The following is a 14,702-nucleotide window of genomic DNA, read 5'->3' as shown; positions in this document are numbered from 1 at the left end:
TTTTAAAGTGATTATTTGGAGGGAGTGTTGGGATAACATAATGATGTGTAAAGTCTGTGTTTGTGTTGTTTTTTCTTTGTTTTATCTCACCTGCTCGATGTCCCAGTGGCTGAACTCTGCAGGGATTTGAATCCTCTCTGTGTGTTTGTCCACAGTGAGGTTGAGGTGCGAGCCGCGCCGCTCCACTGCTAAATAGTGCCAGTACTGATCATCTAACAGGCTGCCGAGGGAAGCGAGACGCCGGGGTTCAGAGGAACTTCTACCTGGAAGAGAAGAGATAAAGAGGTAGTGTGGTGAGTATAAACTGTGGAAGTTCTGATCCTTGTATGAATGGTGTTTTCTATTATCCAAACTGATGTAAACAGAAGTTAACACAAGTACAATAAAAGTGTCTTTATTGTGATGAATATTTTAATTTCCTCCGTATCCCACAGAGAGGACCACAGTGAGGTCAGCCTGTCTCATCTCATTAGGAACTGCAGGATGTCTGTATTGTAGAATTTGAGAACTAAATGTGTGACAATGCAGAATATGAAAAACTGCAGTGGAAACATGGTGAGACATCATTAATGATAGATGAGCAGCAGCAGGTCCAAATTATTGGATCTATTTCTGCATTCCCAAAAGTACTGAGTGAGCAATGTCGTGTTTCTGCTAAAAGACAGAACTCTGGAAAGAGCTGAATACAGTCAATCAGTCATTAAAAATGTATCAGACATTCTTCAGGGAGACACAAATCCAACTTCAAAGAGGGAGAAACAGAGACAGTTTGATGATGATGGACAAATGTATTCTTTTTATATTTTAGCCCATATTTTGAGAGGGTATATTAGCTTGTATGCAAAAACAGAATCTACAAAGAGAAAGTTAAGATGTGAACCTCATGAAACGGAGGATGTTTGTTCTGTCAAAACATTTATTGTGATGAGTTATTTGAGCAGAGTGGAGGGAGAAAGTGAGATCAATATGAGAGAAGGGATGACAAAAACAAATCAGATGTTGTTGGAGGTTTTGAATAGAGGAGAAAGAACTTATGATTGAGGGTTTCATTGAATGGATGATTTGCTTACTGGCTGAATGACTGGAAAGAGAAACAAGAATCAATACGAGAGGTCCGAGGTCAAACAATTAGAATGTAAATTGATATTAATATACAGAGCTCCCTCTTTCTTTTTCTTCACCGTTGTCTCTTTATTTTCCTCTGTGGTCAATGTTTTTTTAAAGAGTATTGAGGACATAAGGGAGGAAAAAATATTGATTATATTGTTTTTAAGAAGTTAATGATTGTGCATGTAGGTTTATGACAAGGCAGTCAGCTGGGAAAAATGTTACAACACAGTGTCAGTGATTCTTTGAGCAAGCCTATTATATGAATTGTGACGGGGGTCACCAGAAACCAATAGGTTACTTCCTGATCAGAGCATGATGGTGCACAGAAAATTTTAACAAGCAATGGGTCAGCAGATGTGAAAAATCCAGTGTGATGGTAGCACAGAGGAAAAGTCACGGGGTCACAAAAACATTTTTCTCTCTCTATGGTGCATGAATGTGCACAGTTAATATCATGAAGCTAACATGTTGGTCATATAAGAACCTTGTTGACATACTCGAAGCTCTGCAGAAACCCAGAAAATCAAAATGTGTCTGTCAGTCTGGATGTGTGAGACAGAACAAAGAAATCCTCTGCTGAAGAAGAGCAAGCATGTCTGGATGTGTTTGCCTCATTCTTGTAGCCTCTACTCAACCATTTCTTCTCTTTGCCATGAAATTAACATATTACATCTGAGCTGCAACCTCCAGGCCTGAAAAGTGAAGCCAGTACAAAGTGCCTTAAACCTGCATTCTTTCTAATGCCCAGCAGGGGGCGACTCTACTGGCTGAAAAAAGTACTTAATGTATGAAAAATGTCCCAACTTCTAACTTGATTTATTACATTTTCCTAATATGTTTATTGTCTCATTGACTGTAGTTTCAAGTCTTCTTCAATAAAGCAGGGTGTTTATTTAGAAAAATATGGTCTCATTTAGGGTAAAATAGACGATAAAGCAGGGTATGATTTACGGCATGGCTACATTGTGAAGTCGCTACCAAATTGCACACAGGGTTTTTGTCTCAGAACTGTGACCCTTTCACAGTGTGTTTTCAGTTCATGAAAGTTTGTAATATTTTGGTTACGTAAAAAAATATATTTTTGATCTGTGTAGAATGTGGCTACTTCTACCTCGTATGTACAATTTATGATAACATTGTGTCTGAAATTTCATCACAGCTGTTCACCTGGACTCTAAATCTGATTATGAGGTAGGACAAAAAAAAACCTTATCAGGAGCTGCTGTCACTGTAATCCAAACATAATTTTCACACTGTAAACATACTTTGGGGAAGCAAATATTTCAGCTCACTGATTTGATCTGGTTATTAAGAATCCCGCTACTGTGTCTCATCTCTCTGTTTGGGGTAGAGATGATTTGCTGGCTTGTCATTAGAACATAAAATCTAGTGTTTGCCTTATTGTCTGCAGCTGAAGGTATACGTTGCCTGTTTCTGTTCCACAAAGCCTTGTCAATCTGCATTCTCGGGTAGAAAAGTATCCCACCATGCACTTTACAATAATATAGGACATGAATGAGACTGATACAAAAATTGTTGTAGGTGTCAGTTTTGATATTTTCCTTCATCAACCATTCAGACGTGCTTGATTAATGAAAAATGATGCCTTAGCTTACAGAAGGACCCATGAACCCTCAGCATGTTTGTTTTCCTAAAAATATTTCAGTAACAGGAAAGAGCTGGGCTGAGCTATGAGCCAACATGGACACACTATAGCACACTGACATTATGATGGATGTAAAGCAGAGGGGAATGGTTTTGCATAGCAGATCTAAATCTTATTAAACCATGTTTATTCCAGCTGTCTGAACAACAAATAGCAGACTGAGTGGAGTGAAATATCTGCTGTTAGAAGCCTTTGTAGATTGGTTATTGGCCTGGAACCTTTGCCTGGTATCAGATTGAATTTTCTACTTGTTATACATTGCCTCCACTCTAACCAATTTTTGTATAAATCAGATTTAGTCATTTTAAAATCAACACTGATGTGTAAATGTGTTAACACACTGGTTTTACCTGATTTTGTTTAGAGTGCAATGGAGCCAAGCAAATCAAACTCTCTATGTAAATGCACAGCTTGAAAGCAGCACACACTGGATGTATTGTTTTTTAGCCTCTTCATTTTTTTATTTTTTAACAATTTGTTTATTAACATTTTTTCATATAGTTTACAGCATCAGTAACAGCAGTAGAACTTAAATTCCACCCAAACCCACCCCCCTCCCAAATCAGGCCCCAAAGGCCAACTCTTGCCTTCATCCCTAATAATAACAATAATAATAATGAAAAAATAATCAATTAATTAATAAATAATAATAATAATAATAATAATAAAGGATAATAATAACAACAGTAATAGTAAAGTAGATGATAGATAAATACAATACTGAAGTAAATAAAATAAATTAAAACCATAAAAAATATAAAGAAAGTAGTACAAGACATTACAAAGTACAGTAAATTACATTCAACAAAGGTCATGGCTTGGTCTTACAGGTGTGGTAACAACCAACAACAGCTAACAACTACCGCTACATCATTGAAAGTACTCAACTAGTTAACTGTGAAGAGTTATTCAGATATGTTTTAAAGTCACTCCAGTATTTTTCAAAAAGATGGGATTTCTTTTTCACATTGAACATAATTTTTTCAGAGGCCATGTATGATGCAACTTCCTTAAGCCACATTGAGACAGTGGGTTTTCACTTTTCCACAGTATGGCAATACATTTATTTCCAGCAATTAGGGATAGCCTAACAAAACGTGTTTTCCTTATCTTGTTACCGGGTAAAACAGATAAATCCCCTAGTAAAACCAATTTTGGTGAGTGAGGAATCTCAATCCCTGTGATCCAGAATATAAGCCTCTTCATTTAAAATAAATAAATAAATAAGGATTTTTGACCATTTTATCAATTCATGAGTGATCAAATTTAGCCCCAAATATGTGTAACTGTAAGAGGCAGTGACACTCACACTCACTTAGGCCTGTGGCTTCATTAGCTCCAAGTGTGGGCAGGTGTGGAGGCTAATTGTCTCTGATTGGGATCAGGTGTGTGAAGCCTATCTGGGTCCTGGGCTGCGGTCGAATAGTCAAATTTGCTTAGGAACCTTCCTAACTGAGTGAAATGACCCGGAAGTATTATCGTAGCCGCCATGATAAGAGCTGTTCGAATTCTCTAACTGTTAAGGAAAGGAGCTTCAATGCTTCCTTTATTATCTCCTTTAGCATAGGATACACCGGACCATCCTTTACGAAAGGAAAGGAGGTAATGCCGTCCCACAATTCCTTGCGGTAGCAGCATATAAGGCCGACCGGTCACGAGAAGAAACGAACAAAATGACTGACAAATCCCGCAGATCGTCGTGTAAGTTACTGATGTGTTTTCATCTTAATTTAATTATATGTTGAAAATGAAGAATAATGACATAGGATCTCAATTCATCCAATTTTATTTTTATTTTTTTTTAATTCTTAGCAATTTTATAGATTGTGTATATGTGAATAAGATCTGAATAATAAAGGTATGCTTTAAAAGCATAATAATAACATGTACAGTAGTGGCTTTGTAGCACTCAACGTTGTAAATGTGCCATGATTTATCAGTTTTCATTCAATCATACCTATTGGTATTTTGTCTATAAATATGAATGGACAGGTGCATGATCAACCTTTCTCAATGTGATCACCATTTTGTTTCACTTTTGTGACTGGCGTGGTCTATTATTCTTTTTTGTTACATTTCATTTCCAATCATGGTAATCGCCTAATATTCGTGAGAACGCTGATTTTTGTAGTCCATCTTCGGAAAATTGTAGTTTCACCACGACATTCGACGTCATCAACATCCGCCGTCGCGTGATGACGTAGACTAAGTGTAAGTGCAGTCGGATTCTCTAAACACCGCGATCGTCTTCTCCTAACTCCTCATGAATTCTCCTTCTCATCTTTCCTTGACCTCGTGACGTTTTCCATTGAGGTTAAGGAAAAGTGGTTAGGAAAGGACTTAGGAGCTGATTTTTTTGACTATTCGACCGCAGCCCTCGTTTCCTGTGGCCAGTGCTGCTCATTTTCTCTCCGTCAGAGGTGATGACCTGCTTGTTGTGCTCTTGACCCCAATTCTCTTTCACCTCTTAAAAAAGGGGTGAATTTAAATGTGATATGGAATATCACCATATCGCATTTATTGACATAGTTAAAAAATATTTCTTTATATATAAATGCTGCCCTTAGGGTTTGTCATATTTAGTTCTTTTGTAATGTTCGGTATTCTTTTCTCATATAAATATATATATTTCAGAAAAAAGATTGACCTATTTAATTTCATAGCCTTTTTTTATTTAAATGTGCAATTTATGGAGCTTTGATTTGGGGGAAAAAAGGAGTAGAGTATTTATGTTCACATAAATAAACGCTTTCAATAAAACTACTTGTCAATTGACTTTGACTGAACATTTACTCTAGAACATCTGGTCTAAATCTGCTTCAAGGTTGGACGTGTTGTGCATTCAGAGATGGGTTTCTGCATTGGCTGATTAGATATTCACATTAATGAGAAGTTTAACAGGTGCTATAAAGTGGCCAGAAAGTGTAGGTTTACACTACGTGAGAGAAAAGTCTCTGTTTTGTTTTGTGTTATCCAGGACATTGTTGCTGTTTCTGTGAGGAGCTGTTACTCAGTGTTGCCTCATAAAGAGAACTCCATCTGCTCCAGAGAGGAGGTCAGACCTGGAGTGTTAGTGTTAAGAGAGCAGAGAGATCATGCATGAGCTCAGGGTCAATGCACACAGCACATGACCTAAATCACATAATCTGTAACCTATAAAATCCTTTTGTAGAGGGGGAGGAGGGATAGAAAAGAAATAGAGGGGAAGAAAGGCAGAGACAGGAATAATGAGAGAAAGAATGATGAAGTGCATCCAACTAAGGAAAAAGGGCCAAACAAGGGGTGAGAGAACCAGAAAACACTGTGAGATATATGAAGCGTGTAGAGTTGAAAAATGCTACTGGCCTCTTGTGATAATGAAAAACAAAGAAATATGAGCCCTGTTGAAAAACAACAGTAATTGGAACAGAAACAAGTTTTAAGATGGACACAAATGGAAGAAGAACACTGCAAATTATTTGTTTCTTACCAAGATAAAAAAAACTTAGTTAGAAGTGTTATTTTATGTGATATTTTATCTTGTCTTAAGAGTTAATCTCTTATTTCAAGTGTTCAACATGCTTATTTCTAGATTTAACAATCTTAATTCAAGACATCTTGTCAAGTTAAATTATCTGTCCATGCAGCAAGATCATTTCCCTTAGACTTGGTGTTTTTATCTTGTTTTTAGGACACACTCTTTTGCAGTGAAGAGAAGAATTTTCCATCCAAAGAATATGCATGGAAATGTATTCAAATTGATTTTGTGGGTTCTTATTAATGCTTGCACAATTTTTGGACGTTCCTCAATTTCATCTAACTTCTGCCTGTGGAAAATTAGTTTGACTAATAAAATCTGGTGTCATACCTCCAACTTACTGGTCATAGATAAGTTGCTGTCAAAAAGGTCCATTTTTTCTCCCTCAACAACCGAACAAAGGACAATATGTGGCTAAGGATTGCCAAACAGCTGGCATACGATGGAGATGCCGATGCCGATGCAACTAACTTTAACTACACAATACACAAATTAGACAAGACCCTCAAATTTGTCCTGTGAAAGTGCATATCTGCTACATTAACATCTTTATGTTCTCCCAGTTCCTGCAAGATCTCAAGCCATATATTGTATCTTTTTTGGCTGGATGGGTTTTTGTTATGTGGAGTGAAAAAAATGGAACATGGCAACGCAGATAATATGCACCGGACCCAGTGTGCTTAGCTGTCAAGCAGAATATTTGCATGTGGATCCGATCAGCTGGCAGATTATCTCTTCTACATCTACCTTAACTTTACAGCCTTTATTCTGCAGTTCAATGATTCTCTGCCTGTTGCAGCCTGCTCTGACTGTCCGCCTGGGTTTCACCCTTGTATGTGATTGTGATTCAGTGAAGTGAACTTTTATTTCAACTCATCCGTGAGTCTTACTTTTGGGTTCAAGCCTGCTGGTTTCCCTGAGCCGTTACGACCCAAAATGTTGCTCTGCTCGCTACTTTAAATCGTACACATTTGCTGGTATTCATTTCTATATACACACCCCACAATGTAAGATAAAAATCAAAAATACTGAAAAAATAATGATTTCAATATAAAGTATTCAAAAATATTTTTTTAAACATGTATTTGGCCTACAACATAACCAGAGACAAGAGGATTAAAAATGTAACTTTATTTCTAATTTATTTTTGATTTAACCATGTCTGTAATGTGAGAATGTGTTAAGGAGACTGCCTTCTTTTAAGGTGACATTTTCTCTTTTAATGTGATGCCCTCTGTCATTATAAGACTCTTTACATAACAGAACTTAAAGAGGATGGATGAAAGATGAATGGAAGAAAGATAAGGATGTAGGGATGAGAGGATTTGGCAGATGGCAGAGAAAGGTGGGGGTGTTGGTGTTTAGGGAGATGTAAAATGCAGCAGGTGAAGGAGGCAGAAAGAAGGAGAGGGATGGATGGATGGAGAAAGTATTTCAGCAGCCAGATGGGTTCCTCATGAGAGGTGAGCCATATGGTGATGATTCAGCACGGCAGCCTGACAACCTCTGGTTTACACACACACACACACACACACACACACACACACACACACACACACACACACACACACACACACACACACACCTCTTTCTGTACAGACCATAAGCCATGCATCAAGTCTCACAGAGTCCGGCCCTAACACATGCTACAGTAAACGGGAGCCATCCATCATGGCTGCAACCAGACAGAGATGCAGCAGCAGAGCGTGAGCCAAGATTTAAACCAATCAGGCGGCAGTGTGCGTGTCGTCCATCTCACCCAACCACAACCAAGCTAAAGTTATCTCAGAGGGGTTTAAATTATCCTTGTCCTTATACAGATATTCAACAAAGAACACAGTGTCTCTGCTGAAGGTTTTTCACTGGAAATCATGTTCAAAAGAGATGTTGACTAAATCTGCAAACCTTTTATTTTTAATAGTACTTAAGATGACTCATCAATCAACAACCTAACATTCTTATTTTTTGGCCATGTTTTTACAAGCTGGCACATGTATCACTTGATTATTTATCTTGACAAGGTGTGTTGTGTAAGGTCACTTCAGAAGAGCTCAAAGTTCAACAAACTCCCACTTTTCTTTTGCAAATAATGCAAGTATTTGTTTCTCCATTGTACTGTATCTGGTATGAGAGGACGTCAGTGTCTATCAGTATTTTGGAGTGGAAATAATTTCTGTACATATCTTGTCAAGTCAAGTCAATTTTATTTATATAGCCCAAAATCACAAATCACAGATTTGCCTCGAAGGGCTTTACAGACTGTAGATGGTACTACACCCTCTGTCCTTAGACCCTCACATCAGGCAGGTAAAAACTCCTCAAAAAACCCTTTTAACAGGGAAAAAAGAAGACGTGCAATGTATGTGTTGTACCTTGTCTGAGCAGCAGCAGCAGCTTTCCCCTCTCTAACTCCAGACTGAAGCCGAGTCCTCCCTCTCCCTCTGCGTGCAGCAGTGTCCCAGAATTCCTCAGGGTTTTAAACTTCAGAGAGACAACCTCTCTGGACGTCTGCCTCGGCTTCAACCTGTACACCAGACTGCTGCTGCTGCCGTCCAAACTCACGACATCTGAGGCTGCAAGACACAGAGAGATACAGCAGATACAGGTCTTTAACTTCACAACAGTATGTTACGTGGGCTGTAAAAGACAAGTGGAGCAACAAAACGAACATCTTAAACTTATTCTGGCTCATTAAAAAGAGAAAAAAAAAAATCTGGATTAATAGCTTGTCAGCTTGTAACTGGCAGTGGCTGACACAGGGTTAATGGTTGTGAACCAAACAATTATTCCTGCTATGATCAAGTGTGTTTTTGCTCTCTGCACAACGTCTGCTTAGCACTGAAGGTTTCAGGTTTCGGCTTTTGATGGGCTTTCAGGGTTACCTTATCTAGTTTGCCCGACTTACTTTTAAATCTCAGATTTTAATGAATGTGCAAAAACATTTCCCCTTTCAGTAGAGGAACATGAAAACACTTCTCTAGTGACAAACTTTGCACAGATACAAGTCTGTGTAGTCAAGGTTTGATTTATAAGGGGACATAAAAATATGTTTTGTATGTTATGTTTGTGTTTAGGCAAACTTCTGCCAACTACTACAGCTATGCAGGGCTCACATCTCCAGGACGTATTCAATATCATTTTTTTCATATTGCAAAAACCTTATTGACATTGAGCAAATAGTGACTCGCTTTACATGTTTTATATATTCATGTGCAATTAATTCGTGATGCACTTAACTCTAAATGAAAAAGCTTTGTTTAAATACTAAATAGTGTGATAGGGATGTATGGATGGATGGATGGATGGAACTGATTTTATCCCCCACATGAGTAACAGTACTGCGTTTTGAAACATAAAAAAACAGGTGAATGAGTTATACATACAGTGCGTAATAAATTTATTAGACTACCAGTTTGTGCCACAGCTGTTCTAAATTATTACTAGTTAATAAACCAGTATGTAGAAGCTCTTTGGCCGAAATTATATTTTTAATGCTAAAATATAATTATTATTGTAAAAAAAACCCTGTAAAAATAGTAAAGCACATTATACTTTCTTGATTAAAATCAAATTATAGTTATGTACTTGCATTCCTGAACAGAAAAGATGAGTTTTAGCGGTTTAATGTTCTGCTTGATTAATATCTGATTCTGTTTTATGGCAGGTGTTCGAATAAATATGTTTAGCACTCAATTTTTATATGGATAAAAGTGTGTTTATTTATTGCGTCAATGCTAGAATTAGTACTTTAAACGAAAATAGGACCAGAACCAATTAAACATTTAACACAATGTGCTTTTCCGCTGTGCTGAGAAAAGTGTGAAACATGCTGTTAAATCCTGCTGTGGCAGACAACAGTTGGCTGAAAGCTTTTGTGTTTCTCAATGTATGTAATATGGAAAAACACACAAGAGAAGATGTGATTGGTTATGTGTTATCTGAAGTAAGACTGTAAACTGATGATACAACAAGTGTACCAACCTAAAATAATAAGGTGACACAGTGTGGGAACTGTGAAATGACAAAACATATGGCACCATGGAAATAGAGTACATCCTTATTATATTTAGAACAGGGGTGAAAACAAGCATGAATCCAATTAAAGGTTCACTAGATAACGGAGACCTCCCCAAGGCCTGCCTCAAAGCATCAACATTATGTTGTATTAAGCCTGTATTTAAACCAAAAAGCATTGTTATACCATGCAAAATGATGAATTATGAGACTTTTTATGAATGCTCTCAACATATGTAGATGCCTGCTCCAGAGCTGGTTGGGTGTGCAGTCAGTGTTGCACAATGTTACTAAGTACATTTACTCAAGCAATTCAATCTAATTGTGCTTTACTTGAGTATTTCAATTTTATGTAACTTCATACTTCTACTCCACTACATTTTGAGGCAATATTTTACTTTTTACTTCCACCACATTTAGAGAGAAGAAGATTACGTTATGAATCCCACAATTGGGAAATACAACCTCTGCATTTAACCCATCCTTTTTTACACACAAGTGAACACACCATGCAAGGAGCAGTGGGCAGCACATTACTGCGCCTGGCAGCTTGCTGGCAGCTTTAGTTACATTTCAGGTCGAGATTTAACATAAAAACATGATACATTTAAAGTGATTAGACTTTTTTTCTTAAACCTCATAACAGTATACGTAGGTAAAATGAGTCATTTTTACAACATTAAAATAAGGCTTAATTAAATCCATTAATAATAATAATCCAGTAATATCTTTAGAGTATATAAAACAATCTGCACAACGAGTACTTTTACTTTTGATACTGTAAGTACATTTTGATGCTGATACTTTTGTACTTTTACGTCAGTAAGTTTTGAATGCAGGACGTTTACTTGTAGTGGAGTAATGCAACGGTGTGGTATTAGTACTTCTTCTGGAGTATGGGATACATTTTCCACCACTGTGTGATACAGACCATCCTTATGTGAGCCAGCATCTGTCTTTATAATAAAAAACCCTGAGAGTCCATTCAGTCCAATAAAGACAATAAGACTTACTATAAGGACACCCGTAGGTCTCCAGCCGGAGTCCGATCCTCCCGCTGGGGTTCCAGTCCAGAGGAATGAGGCGGAGGAAGCGAGCGATCGCCGGCTGCTGCAGTTTGTACTGAACCACGCTGTCTGCATTACTGTTACCTGGAAAAGACTGAAAATACAAGTCACAGTCAACAAAAAAACATAGGAAAAAAGTGTATTTATTGGTTTGTTATTTGTAGAATCACACTGAGCACTCAAGCCCAGTGGTGGAACGTAACAAAGTACAATAACTCTGTTAGTAAGAAACTTACATTAGTACAAATTTGAGGAACTTGTACTTTACTTGATTATTTCAATTTTATGTAACCTTATACTTCTACTCCATTACATTTTAGAGCCAAATATTGTACTTTTTACTCCACTACAGTTAGCTGATAGCTTTAGTTACTTTTCAGATCGAGATTTAACCTTAAAATAAACATTATAAATTGAAAATGATGATGTATTTTTATAAATTAAACTACAAACGACACAGTAAAACACTGCTTACATAAATGCAGCAAAAGTAATAATACAATAACATATTTGTAATATATATAAGACAATCTGAGTGGGTCATTCTGAATAACGAGTAATTTTACTTTTGATACTTGCATCTTGTACATCTTGATGCTGATACTTTTGTACTTTACTGTAAGTAAGTTTTGAATGCAGGACTTTTACTTGTAGTGGAGTAATTTCACAGGGTGGTATTAGTACTTTTACTGAAGTAAGGGATCTGAATACTTCTTCCACCACCGCTGAAGTCAGGTTTTCAACTAAATATAACACATATTTAAAGTGAGTTTACAGAAAATCAGCATAAGAAAATGCCAAATTCCTGTGTTTCCATCCGTAACTGTTCTCTGAAGATTAATGTAGGAATGTGCACATTGTAGTAAACACACAATATGTCATTTTTGACCACTAGGGTCTGTCAATTGAAACAATAAAAATGGAGTTGGTGTTTTATATCATCCTTAGCAGTTTCTTTGGGTTTCTAGGTTCTTTGGGATCGAAAATGATTTCTTACTTTTTTTTCAAACCTGGGCTCTAAGAAACTGGGACGAATATAATCAGTGGATGAATCAATGCTCAGACATGCTTTATTTCCAGTTAATTCCTGCTCAGTTTTGCATTCCTCCACCATATACTGTTGTACAGATGCACTCACAGTGTGTATGCATTCAAAGGAGTTCATTTTTATATGGAATTCTTCTGGATTAGCAATAAATGCTTTCTGCAAATACTGGAATAAAAAGCATGAACTGAACGGCTGAGTGCAAAAAAGCCTGATGAATCGCTCTTTCGATCTCTCCCATCTGGTAATCTATCCTAATTACATTCCTCCCTGGAAGTTGACATGCAGGTTAACTGGCTCCCCCACTGCTGAATAAAAGCTTAGAGACATAATTACCTTATTAATTCCTTTGTGTTCATCAGAAAGAAGATTCTTCTTATGATGAAGAGAGACTTTATAAAACGTATAACACTCTTATATATGTGTATGATTTGTGTGTGTGTACTTGGGTCTGGAACCCCATGATTAATGGAACTGATCATATCCACTGCTGTGTACACAAGCAAATATGTTCGGGGTGTGATTAAAATGTACATTATGTTTGTGTAAGCTATTGGCATCATATGAAACTACAAGATCTGAAGAATTAATCGGTAACAACCATGTCATTGTATCTTGTTGAGAACTGGGTGAAATAACACTCCAAAGTTAGGTAAAATTTGATCAAGAATGGCAATTTTCAAAGTGGCCCCTTGACCTCTGACCTCAAGATATTTGAATAAAATTGGGCTCTAATGAGATGCACACATCTCTCCTTTACAGACAATCCCACTTTATGACAATACCATGCAGTTTAATGAGCATCTTATCCTCCCATCACAGCTCAAGTTTGTCCAAATAACAAGCATTTTTACACATGAGATTTATCCTCCCCCTCAAAGTAAAGAAATTGAGTGAAATTTGGAACAGTAGAAACGGCTCTCCAGTCAACTTTCTCCTCTGACAGACTCTGTAAGCTCCACTGACTAATACGCAGGAGTTGGGAAACACTTTGAAATGTGACTGGGATCGTGCTCAGTTTATGTAGAGTGTCAGATCAACATGTTTTTAAGCTGTGAGGAATCGTTCTCTGCTCTCTCTCAGAGACGATCCTGAGTGCTGAGATTAGCTGGATTCCCTCCATGTGAGGGAATTGCCTCGACTCTACTTCTAATCAAAAGCTCCTCTCTGCAGCACTGTAACAAATGTGGCTTTACTCTGGATAAATGTCCAAGCTCAGTGTGTTAATATACCATTTCTCTCCATGTTTGTTGTATAAAGCTCACTGGGAGCATGCAGGTGGACATATATTTGAACTCTTGATGTCTCTGACAGGTTTCATCACAAACAGAATTACTTAGCATTCTTGTTGCTGCATGCTGACCCATCACCACATTTGGGACACATACAAGTCAACATGACGTGATCCCTCGCTGCCTCTGCTGTCCATCTGACTGATATCTTCATTCATCATCTCTACAGAGGGTAGTTTACATGATGCATGCATCTGACTCTGAACAATATTCCATGTATGATTTATGTTACTGTAACACAGCAGGAGTTGGTTTATATTTAGCAAAGACTGCAGCAAACATTGTTAGTTACCCAGCTATAATAGCTGAATGAAAATGAGCTTGACTTAAACTTTAAACACTAACTTATATTTGCATCCCTCTGTGTGCATCACCTGAACTTAAGAGACCTTAAAGGTATTGGCAGGCAGGAACTTGCTTGCCAGAGTGATGAAACAGTGCATAAATAACCCCCTCCGAAACAGAACGTGTTTTTTCTTTGAAAGTTTGCCAAAAATATATTGTTTATCGTAGAAAGAAACTTTCCATTAAAAAAAGTAGCTTGGAATTGGGATCTTTCTGTCAAAATCACTTTATTCTACATGTCTCATTTAAAATGTTGCCAAAAATAAACACTTTGGAATAACTAGATCCTGTTAAAAATAATTAAATTCTGCTCCTCAGCAACACTGTGAAGCCATGATTGATTCTGCTGAGACAAACGGTCACGTGACAAATATTCACGGAAAATCTGTTTACACAGAACAGAGAGGAGAGGACAGGAGAGAAGAGGTCGTAAAAAAAGGCAAATAGTTCAATATGTATAGCATGTGGAGACCCAGTTTTTGTTGTAATTGTTGTATAAACAAATTCTATTTTATTCAATTAAAAAAAAATATCAGAGAAATTCAAATTGCATATTTTCTTTTTTTAGGATTTATGTCGTTATAACTGTTATTCTGCAAAAAGACTATCGACTACTTTGTTCACCCTTGCCAGCCATGATTGTGCT

The 14,702-nt window shown here is 37.2% G+C and overlaps 1 protein-coding gene across 1 annotated transcript in view; it reads right to left on the bottom strand.

Annotated features, from left to right (window-relative positions):
- Positions 1 to 14,702, bottom strand: part of LOC131980034 (contactin-associated protein-like 4) — a 148,764-nt gene that overhangs the window by 81,783 nt on the left and 52,279 nt on the right. Inside the window, exons 4-6 of the mRNA XM_059344168.1 lie at positions 11,321 to 11,468; positions 8,666 to 8,866; positions 91 to 263 (exon numbers count right to left, since the gene is read on the bottom strand). Of these exons, the coding sequence (XP_059200151.1) occupies positions 91 to 263; positions 8,666 to 8,866; positions 11,321 to 11,468 (522 nt within the window). The remainder of the gene's footprint in view (positions 1 to 90; positions 264 to 8,665; positions 8,867 to 11,320; positions 11,469 to 14,702) is intronic.

This window comes from Centropristis striata, chromosome 11, assembly GCF_030273125.1.
Source record: "Centropristis striata isolate RG_2023a ecotype Rhode Island chromosome 11, C.striata_1.0, whole genome shotgun sequence".
NCBI lineage: Eukaryota > Metazoa > Chordata > Actinopteri > Perciformes > Serranidae > Centropristis > Centropristis striata.
This window is presented reverse-complemented; position numbering and strand designations above follow the sequence as displayed.